Raw genomic sequence first — 21,044 nt, forward strand, 5'->3', positions numbered from 1 at the left:
GGGAATTGGTTTCTAGCTGATTTCTAAATCACATTAAAAAAATCCCTACCTATTTTTGCTATTTTCACTTAAAGGTATTGTGAAAGAGCTAACAGCCCCATTGAGAACTGAGATGTTAATAAAATATATCTTATCTTATTCCAGGCCTCTAAAGCAAGAATTCTTTAGGTGGTGATGTTCATTGGTTGCCCCTTCAAAAACCACCTGATGAATATTAACCAGTGTCAAGGAATGTCAGTAATCTTTACATTAACCCCTTACCTTACACAAATACTGGAAGAAAGGACTCTGTGAGCCCTTTGGTCCAGCTTCTGAACCAGGAGTTAGCCCCGCTCCATCTTCACCACTGTGACTCCCACATTTCCTCCATGCCAACAGTTCCACATGGATCTTTAGTGATAAGCTTTTTTTTTTTTTTCTTTTGGAAATTGCTGTCCTCTCAAGTATAGTAAGGTCTATGTGACTGGTTCTTGAGTTTCAGTTTCTACAGTTCAGGAGTATTTTGTGTAACACAATTAATTCTGTGCTCTGGAGTTTTTAAAGAGAAAAAATTAGCCGAAGTTTAAGAGAGTAAATCAGAATCAGGTTGGTATCTGTGTTATTTCAACCTCGCTGCATGTAAGTAACAGCAGCGATGACAACTGGTCATGGCAACCAGCAAGGCTGATCCATGACTTGGGGTGGACACTGTGCAGGAAGAAGCTTGGAAGGAAAGGATGGCTTGTTGATATTGAAATTTGGAGTATGGACGATGAAGAGCCCTAATCTAAGTCATCAGACCTGCATTCTAGGCACAGTGTTTTTGCTCAACAAACTGTACCTTTGAGCAAGTCTTAAAAATAAGATGGTTTTGGAATTCTGTTGTTATTTTTAAAAAAGTGTATGTAGTAAGCGATTTTATGCTTGGAGGGAATAGAGGTTGCAAGTGGTCAAATAAACTAGTTGGGAGGGAAATTTGGCAGTGGAAGGAAAGTTTTCTCTGTTTGAGAAGTCCTGACAACCAAGAAAGCTTTCCTAACCATTATCAGAAAATAACTTTGTCCAGTCAGAAAGCATGGAAGTCTCAGAGCCCAGGAGTTATAGATAAGATCTTGCCTTCTTGTTTAAGAGTAAAAAATCTTAAGAAGGCTTTAGGCTTAAAAACAAAACTTTTACCATTCCTAACTCTGACTTGAGAAATGTGTCCATATGTAGAAAAATCACTATATTGTTGAAAAATGGAAAAATTTAGATGAAGCCTTAATTTATTTGGACTGCAGGTAATCATGTGAACAGGGTGACAGGAACACCCTCAATAGTTCTGCTGTCTTGTGGCTGGTTGTTAACTCTACCTCCTTGTCTCAGCCTTGTTTAGACCTGTTCTCACCATTGTTTCTATGCCCCTTCAACCTTTAAAAGCCCTTCCCCTGCTCTACTCACACAAGAAGTTTGTTTTTTGCCTTGGTCTCTTGGTGATTTCTTTTTGACAATTACTGCACATTTAGTCAACTTTTAAGAAATGTTTGTTTCAATGTCAAGGTTAACTGGTATCAGAGTTTATTCATATGTATTTGGAAATTGGATGCAAGAGAAAATTGGCTGCACATCTTTTTGTGGCATGATTTTAATGGTCTTTTTGTTTATTCGTCTCCTAGATTATTAATTTTAAAAAATTAAATGGTTGTTTTTGCTCTGACAGCTATAACTAATTTTCCCCCAGACATAAAAATTATATTGGTTACATTAAAAAAAAACCCTCCAAAGATTGGGTGATCCTCTAAAAGAATATTTGTTTTTATTTAAAACTATGATACATCAAAGTGAAGCAGTTACATTTTAAACAAATAAGACATAAAAATTTTTCACCAAACTGGGAGGGAGGGTAATTTGCTTTAGTTTACTGTCATTCTGGAAGCCAAGAATAAGAACATGACCATTTTCTTTGTGAGCATCAAATATAAAGTTGAAAAATTTTAGGGTTTACATTTTATTCAGAAATTAAAACTTATTCAGTAAAATAACTTTTCTTCATTTTGCTCTACATCTTGAGGAATTCCTGAATTCAGGAATGTTATTATATTTACTGTGTGTTATGGAATGAATGTTTGTGTCCTCTCAAAATTCTTATGTTGAAATCCTAACTCCCAATGTAATGATATTAGGAGGTGGGGTATTTGGGAGGTCATTAGGTCATGAGGGTGAAAGCTTCATTAATGGAATTAGTGCTCTTATAAAAAGGACCCCAGAGAGCTCTCCCTCTCTCTTTCTACCAGAATAGGTTATGAGTCTTTAACCTAGAAGAGGCATCCCACCAGAACCTGAACATGCAGGCACCCTAATCTTGAGCTGCCAGCCTCCAGACTGTGAGAAATAAATGCTGTTGTTTACCAGCCACCTAGTCTATAATTTGTCCTAGCAGCTCAAACTAAGATACTGTATTTGTGTCTTCAGGTCAACTCCAATGTGATTTAGAAAGAATTTGTTTTCTTATCTCCTCCCCGTAGATTTCTCAATATAATAATTTTCTAGGGAATACCTTATTTATTTTGGGATTTTTGCTTACTGGTGTTTTTTTTTGTGTGTTTTTTTTTACATTCATAATAAAAAGTTTCTGACAAAATTAAAAATATCCTACAATAATAATTTATTACTATGTAATAAATAACCATGTTAAGACTGATTATGAAAATAAACACAAATGTGGTAGATCCTCATTTTCTAAAGAAATATATCTTTATTGACTTTTTCCATTTTCTTACAAAGCAGTTATAAAAAACCTCATTCATGCTATTCAATGTTATGATGGCTGCCTCCTTATGAGACTGTCAGTGGAGCTGTAGTAAGTTTCCTTAAGCACCACAGAAGATGATCTTTGCTTGGTCCCACTTTTACAAAAAAGAATCCAAGTTTCACTAGATAAAGTATGCTTAGCTCTCTTGCAGAAGACCACTTTAGTGGATTAATGTCTAATTTACATACAGTAATAAAGACAAACTTTGAATCTTTACAGATTAAATGCCCACTTTATACCATGGTGTAATTGTTTGAATTATTGGTGAGTGTACAGTATATAGATGTAGATGTACTAGATATATCTATAAATAAAATAGTGCTTTAAGGTAACAATATTCTTTGGCTGATTTAAATGCCTCAAGTGAACTCTTTTAAAAGACTAAAATGCAAATGGCCCCACAATTATTGTCAATCTTAACACTGAGCTTGTGCGGAAGGTTCCTATACTGCTGACTGTCAGCATCTCCAGGTCCACGATATATTCTCTTGGTCCTGATAGCGACTTCACCAGCACAAGCATTGCACTTACAGGACTTGTTTGCTAAAATAAAAGAAAAAAGAGGAAGGGAGAAAATAATTTTTCTTGAATTGAAGTTTTTATTCTTTTGGGAGTATACCTCCTAAAAGAATTAGGGGAAGCATTTTAAGGGTGGGATAAAAGTCATTCCTTAGTCTTTTCTTGGTTCCAACCCTTCTTGGGCCTTATCCTTTGTCCACACATAGTCATCAATTCCAAGGAAGGAGCCTGCTTTTTTCTATGTTTTCTATTTGCCCTCTATGTTAATATTCTCTTCACTTTTATTGAGTATTTCAGTCTTTATAGAGACTGGAGTTCAGGTGAGAATCCAATAATTTTGGAAAAAGACAAATATCACATGATCTCACTCATATGTGGGACATAATGATCTACATAACTTGATGAACAAGAATAGATCAAGAGACAAATGGCAGGGAGGGGAGGGGGTTAGAGAGCAACCAAAGGACTTGTATGCATGCCTATTAGCATAACCAATGGACATAGTGGAAATGGCTGGAGTGGGGGGGGGGGGAGCGGTTCAAGTGGGGGAAAAAGGAGACATATGTAAAACTTTAGACAATAAATAAATAATACAATAATAAATAAAAATATATATTTTTATTGATGTCAGAGAGGAAAGAAGAGGAAGAGATAGAAACATCAATGATGAGAAAGAATCATTGATTGGCTGCCTCCTGCACACTCCACACAGGGGGCTTGAGCCCGCAACCTGGGCATGTGCCCCTACTGGGAATTGAACCGTGACCTCCTGGTTCATAGGTCAACGCTCAACCACTGAGTCACGCCGGCTGGGTGAGAATCTGATGATTTTTGAACTGGTGAAAAAGTTGTTATCTTTCATTTCTCAAAATTTACATTCCAGTAGATGAAGAGACATGTAAATAGTAATTTCAATAGAATGTGGCAAATGCTAATTTATATGCAGAAATGCAAGGCATGTATGAAGAGGGACCCTCAAGAACCAAGGGAAGACTTTTGAATGACTGAGGAGAGTCACCCAGAATAAATGGAAGTTTTGTAAAGAAGTATATTCAGAAGAAGATGCAATTTCATTTTGATAAAGAATGTGATGTGTGCTGAAGAGTAGAGGGAGATGAAGCTGGAGGGGCAGGTAAATGTGTGAATCTGAACACCAAGAGGAGGGCAGGGTTAGAGACAGTGAGTTAAGATTTAGCAGTCACTTCACTGAGTGTATTAAACCAAGGGAGATATATATCTGTGATAAAACTGGCTCTGACAGAGGCCAACATTTAAGGAGTGGGCAGAGGAGAAGCATTGAAGAAAGCTGTGAAGAAATAGATGATTGAGTGGAAAACAAATGAGTGGCCAGCAGTGTCTCATTGAGCAGGAGAGGCTGAGGGTGACTGGAACTGAAAAATGTAGCCCTGGAGTTAGCAGTATGGATGTTGGTGTTGGCTTTTTTCCTGAGAAATTTTAGCAGGGTAGTGGGAACAGACAATAGATATGTGAGGATAGGAAGTGAGAAAGCAGAGACTGTAATTGCAGACTGAGTTTTAAGAACCTTGGCCAGGAAGCAGGGAGAGAGAGAGGCAACTGAAAATGATGGGTATAAGGATTTAAAGAGTGTGGGGACATTTGAAATCAAGAGCCGAAGAGAAGAAATAAAAGAAAATATTAGGGTTGTTGAGGACCCATCTGAAGTTAAAGACTTATGGTATTACCAATCTGTGCTGACAAGCTGGGTATAAAAATAGATGTGGATTATGGGACTGATCCAGGTTGCTGGTCAGGAAGTTGAGGTGTTGGTGACAGAGTACTTCAAGGGTCCACCAAATAGTTGATAGACTGGAAGAAAGTGGGGGGCGAGGAGTCAGGGGACTAGCATCACTTTGGGTATGAAGAGAAGATAGAGTGGGAATGAGAGCATGAGAGAGGAGTCATTCATTAAGTGTGTCACTGGACACTACGATTCTGATATGAAACTGTTCTGAATGATAACTAAGTCCAGCGTGTGACCATGGGATTGGTGGCAGAGTGGCATGAAGCCAAACATCATGGGGGATAAGATGGCTAAGATACTGATTATGATAGTGTCCAAATCAAGTTACAGAAAGGAAACTCTTCATAATCTAGCCTCTCCTTATCCCAGGTTCTCTTCTTTTCTGAGTGATTTCACCCATTCTTTACACACTCTCCACGAGTTATTGAATCCGTAGCCATGCGTTCAATTATCATATATTTGTCAGTGACTTGAAAGTTTGTACTTTGAATTCTAATTCCACATACCCAACACTCTACTCATCTATACTTGGATGCCTCATGAGGGCCAGGACTCCATATGTCCAAACTGAACTCCTCACCTTCCTCTCTACACTGGATCCTTCTTCCCTATGTTAGTAAATGGCATCACCATATACTGCTGCTCACAACAAAAACTTGGAGGTTATCCTTGCTGCTGCCTTCTCTTCCATCTCCCAATAGCAAATGGGTTAACAACTCATGTAGTTTTTCCTACATCTTCATAAGTCTCTTTATTTTTTTTTGGACTCACTGTACAAACCTAGTCTCCCATCTATTGAACTACTTACTGGTTTCTCCATTTCCATTCTTGCTTTACTACAATCTAGGTTCTACAGTATAGGCACAACCTTTTAAACATGAAAACTTGATAGTGATGCCTTTTCTTAAAACCCTTACTATGGTCTGTAAAGCATTGTGTGGTTTAGGCCTTGTTCATCTCTCCAGGCTCCTCTCAAGCCACTCTGCCTATAGTACTTAGAATTCCAGACCAACTGGTTTTCTTTTTATTCCTTCCATTTGCTGCTCTCTAATTTCTAGTCTTCAGTTTAAATCAACTTCTGCTGAGAGGCTCACAAACCACTCCTGTCTTGGGTAGGGGTTGACTTGTTATGCATTTATGAGCAACTTGCAATGCTTAGTTGTAACATTCAGCAAACTTGTTTGACATCTTGACTACAAGCTCCACTGGAGCAGGAATTGGCTTAGTTTTATTCACTGTTGTGTCTCTAACTTGGTGCTTGCCCCTTGTAGGTAACAGTACATCTTGAAAGCACTGATTGAATTAAACTCACTTAAAAGTATTTTTTGGGCACCTGTAATTAATTGTGCCAGGTACCATTCTATGTGCTGTGCATAGAAGAGTGAACAGACAGCTAAAGTCTTGCTCTCATTATACTCACAGTCTAGTGGGTGACATAGACAAATGTTGATAGGGCAATGAAGAAAAATAAAGCTCAGAAAAGGAGGATAGATCTATTGGGTGGGGTGAGAGGAGGATGGTATTCTACCTCCAATTCATGTAGTACTTCTTTACAATATGTCCCTTTTTCTAGGGAAGAAGGTTTTCTCAATATTCTCCCAAAAGGAATATAAATAAAATCTTGTTTACTACAGTCCCTTTCAAGATTCAGGTCCAGTCTTGTGACTATCAAGAAACATTATTTGACTATTCCAGCCCACATTAATTCTTTGATGTATTGGACTACAGATTTAAATTCACACTTTCCTCTTCTTTTTTTTTTTATAGATGTTAACTTTTACCACATGTTTAAAGCTCTTTGAAATAAGGAACTATGTATTACATGCACCTAGCATGGAGCTGAGCAAAAAGTAGATGCTTAATTAAGGTCTGCTAATTGATTATTATGCATTAAATGCACTCCTCACAAGTGGAATTTCAGTGGAGAAATTTTATAGGATTTTGATCCAAATACTTTTTGAATTATGTGATAAGAAATAGTCTTGAAATGTCTTTTTATTTTCAATAGTTTTTTGTTTCAAATAATTTAATACTATTTAACTCTAGGATTATAAAAATTGATATGTTTTAGATCATTCATGAGAAAAAAGGATTTTACTTGGAAAAAACACTAAGTATATTTGAAAACATCAAGTCGATAAATGCACTGATAGGAATCATAAAACTTTTAAAGGACCATGTTTATTGCAAGGAAAAAACATGCTGAAACTTTACTTCACTGTTTGTTGATTCTGCTAGGAAATTTTATTTTCTTAAATTATAGCTGAAGAGTTCAAAATGGGAAATTATTTTTAAAGAAGATTTTTAGATGAATCTATTTTATTGCCATGAATTACAAATAATGTAATTTGTTTGGGCTAGAATTATTAAATTGGTATTATCTGGACTGTATGAAATTCATTTAGAGTAAACTTACATTATCTACTCTATCTCAAATTTAAAACATCAAATGTTACAGAAATTTATTCTTAGCTATGAAAAAAAAGAATAGTAATAGATTGTATTTTGGGTTTGTTTTTTCTCTTCAGAAGTTGGTCATGAGAAATTAATCATTTCTAATTTACTGGCAAAGAAACAGAATCACACAATTCTGGAACTGGAAGGAAACTTAATATAGCAAAGAACAGCATAAACGTGTAAACATTAAAAATCTGTAAACTTTACCACAAGGATGAATTTCCCAATTTACTTTTCATATTCTCAGACTGAAATATTGACTTTAAAATTTGATTAAAAATGAAGAGTGCCCAAAGGAGTTTTGAGAAAATTGTAACTGGATGAATAGCATCCTTAGTGTGAAACAGTTACCGTAACCCTGTAAACTGCTTGGTGGGGTGCCATCATTTTCACATGCAGTGGTGAACCGTATTTAAAGTATGGCAGACTTTTAACCTAAAATGAACTTGCTGAGATTTTGCAGGGGTGGGTGGGGAGGTGTTGGAAGGCTGAAGTCAGGGAGATATACTTGGAATCTATTGGAGGGATTGAGGAGGTGCTAAGAGCAAGTTCAAAGGAAGAGAGGCAGGGGCATGGGGAAGCAAAAATATCCCAGAAGACACTGAAAAAAGAAATGGCAAAACTCAGAGAAAGATTTCAGACAGGCAACGAAAAAAAAAAAAAGGGAAAACACAATGGTGACCTCAAATTGTCTGCCTGGTGGTTCGCAACAGTGGTACAATTATTGCCCTAGCTGATTTGGCTCAGTGGATAAAGCATTGGCCTGCGGACTGAAGGGTCCTGGGTTCGATTCTCTTTCATCATTGACGTTTCTATCTCTCTCTCTCCCTCTCCTTCCTCTCTGAAAGAAAAAAATATATATATTTAAAAAAAGAGAGAGGTACAACTATTGACACATATGTTGCAGGGGGTTGGAATCACTTCTTTGAGATTCCAGGTTTTAGTTTTATAAAAATGTAAATACTCCTGTAACAATAAGAAATTCCTGTTTTTTTTTGAAAAGCCCTCCAGGAATTATTTTTTCTAGGTACAATTAAATAACTCACTAATTTTTGGTATCTTTTTGGAGCGTGTGTGTGTGTGTATGTGTGTGTGTGTAGGCTTGTGTTTTGGTGGTCACACACAACTCCATTAGAGTCTACAACTTGTTATCTGAATGACTTTAGAGAAATTACTTAATCTCTTCGAGTCTCACTTTTCTGTAAAACAATGGAGGTACATATTTAATATCTAACAATGTTAACAAGAGGATTGAATGAGTTAATGCACACAGGAAGGCCTTAGACAATACCTGCACATAAAGACACTTTAAATGGTAGCTTTCCTTCCATATGAATACTACCAAACAACAACAACAACAACAACAACAAACCTGAAACTTTCTCAACAGCGAAGGCTGCCCTCAGGATACTTACTCTTAGGTAGAACTCTCCATTTTCATTTCCAGATTTAATCTGAAAAGTATTGATAGTGTTGGCATAGATAGTTGTGGCCTGTATCTGGAAGATGTCTGATGGCACAGACCTATCAGATCGGATGCTCATATATTTGTAGACTATGGACTGGGGTAGTTCTCGGCATACCGCATTTGAGACTGGGCAAACACATCGGCTACAAAGGCAAACAAACATATTTAACATTTTGGCTTGGTAAGACCAGAAAATTCTTATTTTCTGAAGTTTTTATTTTTCTTACTTCTCTGATGTTAGAACATATGGATCTTGACAAGGATTTCGTGGGTAACAACGGAAGCCGCCATGATAATTCCAACACATTTCATCTTCCCGACATTCATTTGTGGTCTCACACTCATTTATATCTGTAGAGACATAGGGTCAAAGAGTTTACTGATCTAAGTAAATTGTGTAAGTGGCAGGTTCAGGTTTGTAAGGAAGGGATCTGGACAGTGTTTAATTTGTTTTTAGATAAGAGACTGCATTTATTTCAGTTTATTGCATTTAATTCAGCATAGATGCAGCTGAGCCACTGTAGAAAAATTGATATGTGTCATTTCATGATACTTTATCAAGCACCCATTTGTTCATGTGTTGAATTCAAAGCCAAATGCTGGTCATTGATCCTGCTTATGTTAAAGGGAAAAACACCACTTCTTGCCCTCAGGGAGATTATAATTTAGTTAGGAATATAGATATGGCAATAGTAATCTCTCTTTATATGTAAAAGCCTAATATGCAAAGTATCCCCTAGACCAGTGATGGGCAACCTTTTGAGCTTGGTGTGTCAAACTTCGCCAAAAAACCGAGCATAACTTGGGTAGTGTGTCACTTTGAGGAAAAAACATTATTTCGCAAATTTTTCATCCTCAGGAGCAGCAAATGTTTCATCCTCGGCATGCGGCCGCCTCAGCGGCCGCGTGTCATCAGAAATGGCTACGCGTGTCAGTGCTGACACGCGTGTCATAGGTTCGCCATAACTGCCCTAGACCTAGGGAGTTCAATCACTCGCTATGATGTGTGCTGACCACCAGGGGGCGGTGCAGAATGAAGGGAGGCCCCGGCCGGCAGCTGGCAGCCTCTAGGGACCCTACCTGTGCACAAATTTCCTGCACTGAGCCTCTAGTTATAAAATAAAATTTAATTAAATAAGAGATTGAAAAGTGCACTAGAGGATTAGAAGCAGAATTGATTAATTATGCCTGGGGAACTAGGAAAGGCTGAAGGAAGAGGCAGCACCTCAACTTAGCCTTGAAGGGTGGGTGGGATTTTCATGGTTGGGATGAGAAGGGCCTTCCAGCTGAGAAAGCAGCAAGCTAAGACTATGGGGAGGGCAGTTCACTGTCTCAGAAGCTTTGGAGAAAGGTAGAGGCTAGAGATGTGGTTTCAGTAAGCAATAGCATGCTGGTGGATAGTTGGTTCTCCGGGAGTGGATTATACTCTCCAGAGAAAGCAAAGCAAAAGAATGGAGCTATGAAGTGTTCCACCTTGTAGAGCATAGCTATATAAAGACAGAAGAGGAATTAAGGAAGGGGTTGTCAGTAGTGAGAGGCAACGCTGGAAAAGGCAGGTGGGGAGAGAGTCCTGGGAAGGAGGGTTGTGGACAGGCCACACTGCACAAAGACTGGTTTTAGATTTAGGAATTAGGGGCTCCCAGATAACATCTGAGAGAACAGTTTCACTACAGAGCTATTACATTAATGACAACAACAATTATATTAATATCTACATTCCTATTAATGCCTATTGCCCTTTGCATTTGAATAGTGATTTAGATTTTATCCAATATAAGCCTTTTTCTGAATCATTCTTCACCCACAATTGGATATTTTCATTTGTTAATTTACTCATCCCACAAGTAATTTATTGAATCCAAGCTGCAAGCCTGGCATGGGCTAATTGATGGGATATGATCTCTTTCTCCTCTCTGAATTCTCATCCCTCATGTTTTTCTTTTTGGACCTTTATTACTTTCTGCTTTGCATTATTGAAATATGCATATTTGTGCTCGCCCTTCTACTAGCTTGTAAACTCCCCAATGTCAAGGGCTATCAAATGCATCTTTATATCTCTTCATCACCTAGAATTAATGCACTGGGGGCACCTGAATTTTTAAGAAATATTAAATTGAACTAAGTTGCTCCTCACACAAATCGCATGGAGATAGGTGAGAAAGGTATTATCTCTACTTGACATGGGAAAGACAAATAAGGGTTAAGTAGCTGATCCACGCTCAGATAGTTAGTGAAAGGCAACTTTCCACTGCAAGGTACTGCATCCTTTCCACTGTAAGGTAATTCCATGCCTTGTCTTTTAGGGAGAGAGAGAAAAACAAACAAACAAACAAACAAACAAACAAACAAAACACACGCACCAACTTTCTTATAGTTTCCAAACTGGCTAAAGCTATCTGGAACCCAAAAGAAGACTGGAAAAGCTCTGAGGTTTCCAAGAGTCGGTTACAAGAAGTGTCTTCTTTTGGACTGACTGTGGCTAAAGAAATAACTTAAATTCCTCAGAAGAAATCACAATTATGTTGTCTTTTCATTATTTTTCACTTAAAAAATAAAGATGCTGTTTAGATACAGGGAAAACTAAGACTTGTTTGTTATATGGAGTCTAACAGCAGCTAAAATAAATTTTATGCAATAATTTAATGTGTTTTAATTTAATTTAATTAATGTTATTGAATTTAGAGCCTAGCATAATTTACACCTTAATCATTCTGGAAGGTTTTCCAGAAATTATTAATAATATTAAAATTTTTATAAGCGTATCTATGTTTATGTATATTCTCTCTGTGTCTATTTTTCTGTCTTCCTCTCTCACTTTCGTATTTTTTACTCCCCACTCCCCGCCGCCAACCCATTTATATTTTTGCAAGACCATGGAAATGAGAAAAGTTATCTCACCCTCAAAATAAGCCTTGTGGAGAAATGTAAGAATTCTAACTCTTTCAGTTTTACTTTAGTATGTGGATGAGGTGGGGAAGAGATGGTTTTGGTGGGGAAACCAATTGCTTTGTACTTTAAAAGAATCTCTCTTACACAACACACACACACACACACACACACACACACACACACACACACACACGCGTTTTGGCTTAGCCAAACATTCTGAAGCTGTATATCTTCAAGACACAACGTCATTCATCTAGCTCTGGCTGGGTAGCTCAGTTCGTTAGAGTGTCGTCCTAATACGCCAAGGTTGCAGGTTCAATCTCTGGTCACGGTACATATGAATGCATAAGCAACCAATGAATGCATAAGTAAGTGGAACAACAAATCAGTGTTTCTCTTTCTCTCTTTTATTCTCTCTAAAATCAATAAATAAAAAAATTTAAATTGATATAACATTCATGAATCCCTTATTTAAAGTTTCAGTGCATTTTCCCCTTTAATCATAACAGATATTAATGTTTTCAGATATACAGACTAGACAGGTAAGATTCTGCTGTACATTAATTTGCTTCTGTCTTTTGCTGACTATCAAATCCACTTATGATAAGAAACACATAGACATTTGTTTGAAGGACTCCAGGGAAAAGTTAAGATGTCCCAGTGGCTAACATTTTCCAGCATGTAATATTCATGTTAAAAGTCTCAATTAGGGTTCGGAAAGTAAAACCATTGGAATGCAATGTTTTTCCACAATTAACATTAAAGAGTCTTTAGTAACTTGGAAAGGGGTATAAAGATGTTCATTGTGTAGTGAATGACATTCTAATTGTGCTCATATTTGGTGGTTGCAAAGTAGTTGAATGATCATATGCATACTAATAAATTCCAGATCAATAGATGTTCCTCTGAGTTAGTATTTTTTCTGTAAAATCATGATACAGATTGAGAATCCCCTGTGTCTCCTTTCCTTAATCTTCTCCTTAACAAGATTTGATTACTGTGTGCTCTCTCTCTATTTTGATTAAAAAGGACTCCCTAGAGAAGATTTGCTACTGGTCATTTACATTGCTAGGTAACTTTCATAAAAATTTGTTGAATTATGTAGTGTTTATACTTTACAAGTAATTTTTATTCTGTTTCCTCCCTCAACTTCTTTTCCAAATAAGAAAGCTGAGACTCAGAGAAGTTTGATAATTTGTTCAAGATTGTATCGATAGAATGTAGTACAGCTAGGACTCAAACAGATTTCTGTCTTCAAGTTCAGTCATTTTTTTCATTCTGTCATTGCTTTATGTGAATGTGTTTGTACTAGCTTTTCTAGGATTATCTACATTTTTTGTTTTATCTGAGCAGTATTTTCCCTGTCAAGCTACATGCAGCATTGATGGTAGGAGAAGAAGGTACATATTTTCAGATCTTCTAGAGAGACTGACTGCAATCATACCATATAGAGAGCTGCTTCTTCCACCTATGTGTATGTGTGAAGATCACCTGAATGTTTATTTTAAAACTGGGCCCAAGAACATTAACTATTTTTGAATCAATAGTTTTTTGCCAAAGAATTCAAGCACATTTTAATATATACATGAGGCTGATTTTTTCAGTAGCTAAACTACTTCTCAATTTATTGTCTTGGTATTTTAGAGAACCAAGATTGGTTTAAGGTATGCCTAACCCACATATTAGGTTTATGTTCTGGACTAAAATTCATGATGAAATATTTTAATAATCAAATATTTTCTGGTGGATGCTTAGAAGACATATCATATAGATTATGTAGGCTACATAGAAGGGATATTAGTATTTTGTTAAAATTATTTATATTTTAAGAAAGAAAAACTATTACTCTAAATTTCAAGGAAAGTAGGTATTTATAGTAAACTAGAGGCCCAGTGCATGAAATTCATGCTCCGGGGGTGTGTGGGGGGGTTGTCCCTCAGCCTGGTCTGTACCTTATCCAATCTGGGACCCCTTGGGGGATGTCTGACTGCAGGGATTGGGCCTAAACCAGCAGTTGGACATCCCTCTCACAATCCAGGACCAGTAGTTCCTAACCACTCCCCTGCTGGTCTGATCGCCACCTAACTGCTCCCCTGCTGGTCTGATCTCCCCCAACTGCCCTCCCCTGCCATCCTGATCGCCCCCTAACTGCCCTCCCCCACGCCAGCCTGATCGCCCCTAACTGCTTGCTCCCCTGCCAGCCTGGTTGCCCCTAACAGATTCTGCCTCAGCCCCACCACCGTAGCTTTGTCTGGAAGGAAGTCGGATGTCCGGAAGATGTCTGGTCAGCCCGGTCTAATTAGCATATTAACCTTTTATTAGAATAGATACCCTCTTTTTTTTTTTTTTTTAGTGAATACTCTCTTTATGAGATGTGCATATCTCATAGTGAACAGGGGTGGAGGATAGTTCAAATTGTATATTCAGGGTGGAAAAAAATGAAAAGTCTATGGTAGAGAATCCTATAATTCCTCCCTGCTCTTCCTGGTTAAACTGAACATAGCAGATACAAAAGAAAACTTACCCTGACATGTTCTACTTCTCACCACTTGGTATCCCTGGGGGCACATACACGAGAATTTCCCAGGTTCATTGACACACTGATACTGACACAGGTAACTTGAGGTTCTGCATTCATCAATGTCTGTTGAATCAGAGAAGAGCAAGGACACAGAATTAAAAAACTACTTTGGTAATTTTTTTAGAAGTAATAGAGTAAAAACACTGCAAACTCTGAAACAGAAATACAATATTTGTAAGAAGCTCAAGGGCAAATTCTAACAATATCAGCTCATTTCCTCTAGAACAGTGACTTTCAACATTTTTTCATCTCATGGCACACATAAACGAATCAGTAAACAAATCAGCACACCAAAAAATATGTATTATATTTTTTATTGCTCTGACAAAAATAGATATAACTTTGATTCATTCATACTGGACAGCTATTGTTATGTTGGCTTTTGTCATTTTTAAATTTGATAATTTAAGGGAAAAGAGGTCAAGGCTCCTCACTAAATATTCAAGTACTGCACGTTTTAAAACTTCTTATGGCACATCAGTGTGCTGTGGCACACCATTTAAAATCATTGCTCTAGAACTTCATAGAACAAAGAGTTTGTCTTACCATTAGTTTTACTCAATCTTGCTGACAGTTTGTCAAATCCTGACCTAACCATATGAACTAAGCAGAATGAATGAACTGGCTTATGATTGCTGCTTTTCATGTCTGCAGACCCACCCATGATGCAGATTCACAATTGCATTCTCAGAAATTGGGTGGCTTTGCTCCCAAGTTCATCTGAGCTTTGAACTTCAAGTGCTAGCTTCTAGAGATGACATCCTGACAGGATCTGGACTTCAGGGAATGAATGATTTGCATTTCTCAATGGTGATACCCTTATTGTTTACTTAGAAGGGTAGAGGCAGGTGTCCAGATTCAGGCCTTTTTGGTTTTGAGCACAGCAGCGTGATGCGAGGCCTCTCTGGGTGAGGTATGACCTTTGTGGCCCCAAGTAAAGCAGGGAGGATCCACAAAGAAGTCAGGGACATCGACTGCGGATGGCATTCCCTCAGGATGTCTTATGCCTTTTAAATTATACACTGTAACATGCATGTGCAATGATGCTGAAGGTCATCCCTTCAGTTAAATGGGCCTCTATACTTATGTGGAAAGTGACTTAAGATATGTGCCCAAGTTGCACACTGGTAGGAATAAGACTAGGGGCCAGGTCTCTTAGTTTCTATTCTAATGCTTCTGATAGGCAATCGGCATTTTTTGAACTTAAATGTGTACACCAGTCATCCAGAATTAGATGCAGAATTTGACTCAGTGGATCTGGGTTGGGGCCTGAGATTCTGCATTTCTCACAAGCTCCCAGGAGGTGCTGATGCTGTTTGCTGTTGGATCACACTTTGAGAAACAAGACACTAGCACACCCTTCTAATTATTAGACCCCCTTTGCATTTAATATTTCAGTCATCTTTTCTTCTCCTTTTTCTTGATAACATACTGAAAAGTCAATGTGGCAATTGAATTAACTGAATTTTAGAATAGAATTTTCATGGATAAAAATTTGTTTTCATAAAAAGGTACATCTATATATATAAAAGCCTAAGTGACTGTCCAACCATTTGACTGGTAGCTATGACGTGCACTGACCACCAGGGGGTAGATGCACAGGCATGGAAATATGGAACAGACTGATGAATCTCAGAGGGAAGGGGGGAAGGGGAGGGTGGGAAGAGATTAACCAAAGATCTTATATGCATACTAGAGGCCCAGTGCAGGAGGAGGGGGGCGCAAAACTGGCAGTCCGACATCCCTCGAGGGGTCCCGGATTGTGAGAGGGCACAAGCCAGGCTGCTGGACCCCACTGGTGCACGAATCTGTGCACTGGGCCTCTAGTAATCAAATAAAAGAACGGCAATCAAGAGTCTTATTAAAAATTATTTGGAAAATATTTTACCTTCACAGTTGAGCCTGTCACTACTTAGCTCATATCCTTGATTACACTGACAGAAGAATGAACCAAGAATGTTGTAGCATTGCTGAGCACATTGATTGCTGGCATCACATTCATTTATGTCTGAAAGGAAAAGTTATATTAATTTATGTATCTGTGTCTTTAAACATATCCTTGCTCTTTGGTACCCATGTCATTTGATGATAAGTGAATAATTCCCTAGGTGGATTCTTTGCCCTGCAGAAGCTCATTGGAGAACATCCATTCAGGTTTCATATTTGTTGGAACAACTTCGAACATCTGTTGTATACTTCTTTTAGAAATACCAGAAATTTTTTTTTCTGGGAATGACAGTTATTTTGGGGTTTGATGAATCTTTCCAAAAGAATTTAATGATTCTAATAAATATACATTCCAGTATCTATTTTCTTTTATTGTTGTTCAAATGCAAAATGCCAAGTCTATAAATAATTGATATACTAGTAAGACACTCGTACTGATATGGTCTCTCAGCATGCTGTAGTGAAGATTTATCTGTGCTATTTATTACTTTTTAAATGGGTTCTGTTAAATTCCATTACAATTATAACATAAGCCTTTGAGACTCATACAGAGTTTTGCAATGCTCTAAGGCACTGAAAATATTGTGAAAAAGGCATTTTTCCGGCACTAGATTCTTTCCATGTCATGTCAATCTTAAAATTGTGTGCCGTGACATTGCATTCTGAAAGGGAAGAAGAAGCATGTAAAAATCAAATGCACTTTCAGTGGAAAGTTTATGTACTCGAACTTGCAGTAACCCCGTTGGCACCTTTAGCTTTTATATCACACATTGTTGACTTATTGGTGTGTGCATATCAATGGATCTGTATTTTCTCTTTATACCCCCACGGTGGAGAACTAAAACCAAGGTTAACAAAGTTTTCCATTCACATCTTGATATATTTTAAGAAGCAGATTGGTTACTGTCTTTTCAGCTTTATTCAGGGAAGTTGATGGAAACCAGTTCACTCAAGAACATTGAAAACTAGAAATACTGCAATGTGGCATGGGGTTTGTTTTTTTTGAAGACAGAAGTTAGTCAGTCAGGATGGGGGTTCTCAAAAGGCTTACCCACGCAGGTATAGTTGTTGGCTGCCAACTGAAACCCAGGACTGCACTGGCAATAAAATGATCCTGGAGTGTTCACACATCTTTGGTGGCAATATGGAGGCATAGTGCATTCATCTATATCTAGGTTACCAGACATACACAGAAAGAAAACTATATTATTGATTATCCACAGCTGTTTGCTCTCAAGTTCTCAAGAAAACATTACCTAGAAAAACTATCCAGAGAAGACATTTTAAGAGTAGTAATTATTATTATTATTATTAATTAGGGTAAATATGCTTTGGTCTGCAATCTGCAGTTAAATGAGATGTTCAGAACAAAGACTTCATAAACCTGGCCTGGGTGGTTTGAGACATAAAAGAGAGAAAAGTAATTAAGCCTATTTCATATATATATGTATGTATGTATATATATATATATATATATATATATATATATATATATATATATATATGAGAATATCGGTTTGAGGATCTAAAAGCTTATTTCTAATGACAAAAGTAAAAAAGAATATCGAAGACTCGAGTGATGCACATAAAACGAAGAGAAAGAAGGGGTAGACTGCTGTTTAGTTGGTGGTTTTGGTGAAGTCATTTAAAAGTTCAGTATCTTGGTTTTTCTTTTGTAAAATGTGGATAGTAATGCTTACTATGTATATCTTATGATGTTTGTGTGAGAATCAAATGAAAGAACATGGTGGAAGGAATAGGGTGCTAAACAAAAGTGCCCTTCTGACACATTGATGAAGCGTTCCAGCCCGTGTCCTTCTCATATAAATATTGCCAACTATAAAGTGCTCAATTGAGAACTTGCAGAGTAGGATTAGCATCTTAGAAGCATAATAAAATTTCACTGATTCATGACTCTACACCTTGTGACAACTCCAACATGGCATGTGTAATTTAAAATAACAATTATGAATGCACAATTTAAGACTATGTAGTGATACTATCTTATCGTAAGAAAAAAGCAAAACCAAAACTTTATGCTGAGCTCTTCTGGTACTTTAATAACAAATAGTGTGGAAGGCATTGTGCTCAAGTGGCCTCAGAGTAATCTGAGTTTGAGTCTTCTGGCAATTACTAGCTTGGTGTTAATCTCTTGGTGCTCCCATTTCCTCCTCTGTAAGAAATAGTACAATATTGTGGTAGAACTGTTGGATTACATGACATAATGTAGGCAAACTTCCTTACACAAAACAGGTATAAACAAATGGAGCTATTATTGATAAGTTGCAAAATCTATTTGATTTAGCTTGAGTATTAAAACGAATGATAATGATATACACATGGTTTCCCGCATCATTTATTTAGGTATCTCAAATGTCACCTCAGGAAGACCATCTATGACCATCCGTATAAAATAGCTTCTTCTGCATTATCTATTCCCCTATACTGCTTTGTATTTCTTTGCAGCCATTGACATGCCTTGACATTGTGTTATGTCTTTATTTGCTTCTTGTCTGTCTCCCTCACTATAATACATGGCAGATAAGACCTGTCTCTTCCTCTTGAGGTGGAGATAAAGTATTTTTGTCTATTCACTGCTATATGCTTAATACCTGGGCCTAGCAATAGTAGGTACTCAATAAACATTAGTTGAATGAATGGAAACATCATACCAACTACGAGCAATTTTATCATAGTTCTTCCTAGTACCCAGTATTATACCCAGGTGCTAGTCTCGATAGCTAATTTGTATAAGTGGTACTTTCTAATAGCTCCACAAGGGCTGTGATTCTGTACAATCTGCTTGTTCACCATGATGTACCAGCACCTAGGACAGTTCTTGGCACACAGTCAGCCCTCAATAAATATTTGATGAATAAATGATGTGTGTCTTAAAACCAGTAAACACTCGTCAAACCATTGTTATTTGCTAGCATTGTGTTTAATGCTGCAGGTTTATAATGATGATCAATATACATATGTTCTATCCCTATTTACTATGGAAGGTGAGCATGAAAACAGATTACTGCATAAATAAAATAATAAATAGAAAGTTGCATAATGGACAGAGGAAACACTGTGCTACACTAAGTGTGGCCTGCTGACCACTGCTGGTCCATGGACTATTTGGACCAGACTGCAAAAATAAGTATAGAAAATTAGAGTAGTTGTTTAGGAATAGCAATTTGATGTTACCACATTATTATTGTAGCTTGTAGAAAAATTAATCTGCAACAGATAGAAAATTTACAAAATGGATCCATAAAAATGCTAAGTAATAGTAGAGAGGAGGGAGTGACTAATTATATTGGGGTAGATCATGGACATCTTCCCAGAGGAAATTACCCTGAGCTGGGATTTGAGAGTTAAATAGGAGTTTGCCAGGAGTGCATGTTCCTGGTGCTGAAAGAGCTTATGTAAAGGCACCAAAATGTGACTCTATGTGATGTATTGTACTGTGGGGAATTATAAGTAGTAGGGTAAAGTTGGAGTGTTTTTTGTTTGTTTGTTTGTTTGATTGTTTTGGTGGGAGAGGGATGTTCAGAGCTGGGCAAGGATCAGGTTAAGGAAGACCTTATATGCTCTGTGGAGGAATGTAGAATTGGTTCTATGGGTGGGAGAAATGCCTCATGATTAGATTGGATTTAAGAATGTCTCCTCCTATCATCTCATAAAGAGCTATAACCATATGTTCCATTCTCTTTGGTTCTTCCCACAATCATTTGGGTTAGTTCTTTTTCTGTACTTTTTATACTTTTGTTTATTTTCCTGACTAAAACACTAGGCAAAACTTTGGTGTCTGTGAAGTTTTCCACACAATCTTCTCCTAAATCACAGCTTCAGTCACTGCAAACCCTGGGCCTTCCTCGGAGGCTGGGCAGTAACCCCAGCGTCTAGGAACAGCCCATGGCAGGCAGAACTCCACTGGGGCCCATGAGGAGCTCAGTGTTGACATCTTGACATCAACAGCTCACATTTTTTGGAGAAAATGGATGCTGGTTGTCTGTCCCCACATTCTGATCCTCTGTTTCGAAGAGAAAATAAGGACTCTTCACTTTTCTGGTAAGAGATGGTATGTAAATCAATGGACAGAGGGGGTCAATTAATGAGTTTCATGCCTCACAAACAAGCCCCGAACACTTTAGTTTATCTCTTATTTGCCAGTTGGCCTCCCCACACTGTGTTCTTACAGTCATCCAAAAAAGATGCCTAGGGCATCTCTGTGGTGGGCACTCTTCAGGGACTAAGAAGACAGTAATAACACAAACCAGACCCCGCCCCTGCCTGGAGGGAGCTCAAGTAGAGCTCTCAAGTAGAGGTACATGCTGCACTTGGCTTTACATTCCTAGCACTGCACCTGCAGCATAAAGAATGTTTAGTATGTTAACTCATTGCATAATGATAGCACACAGCTATTCAGTCCAAGACCAGGCACTGTTCTAAGCATCCCCACACATGAGCTTCTGAAACAGGGGCTAGTATTATCTCTGTAATACACAGTGAAAAAGTGAGATAGAGAATGTCAGTAACTCACCCAAGTCCTCAATGTGAGTTAAGGGTGATGAAGCCTTATAAACTATAAAACCAGTGAATGAAGCCTGTATCATCAGGCTTATAAACTATAAAACCAGTGAATGAAGCCTGTATCATC

The 21,044-nt window shown here is 37.6% G+C and overlaps 1 protein-coding gene across 1 annotated transcript in view; it reads right to left on the bottom strand.

Moving 5' to 3' along the window:
* Positions 1–2,606: 2,606 nt before the first annotated feature.
* EFEMP1 (EGF containing fibulin extracellular matrix protein 1) overlaps positions 2,607–21,044 on the bottom strand; it is a 60,645-nt gene continuing 42,207 nt past the window's right edge. Inside the window, exons 6-11 of the mRNA XM_079792095.1 lie at positions 17,445–17,564; positions 16,335–16,454; positions 14,390–14,509; positions 9,204–9,327; positions 8,924–9,119; positions 2,607–3,313 (exon numbers count right to left, since the gene is read on the bottom strand). Coding sequence (XP_079648221.1) covers positions 3,152–3,313; positions 8,924–9,119; positions 9,204–9,327; positions 14,390–14,509; positions 16,335–16,454; positions 17,445–17,564 — 842 coding nt within the window. The 3' untranslated portion in view covers positions 2,607–3,151. The remainder of the gene's footprint in view (positions 3,314–8,923; positions 9,120–9,203; positions 9,328–14,389; positions 14,510–16,334; positions 16,455–17,444; positions 17,565–21,044) is intronic.

This window comes from Cnephaeus nilssonii, assembly GCF_951640355.1.
Source record: "Cnephaeus nilssonii genome assembly, chromosome: 15".
Classification (NCBI taxonomy): domain Eukaryota; kingdom Metazoa; phylum Chordata; class Mammalia; order Chiroptera; family Vespertilionidae; genus Cnephaeus; species Cnephaeus nilssonii.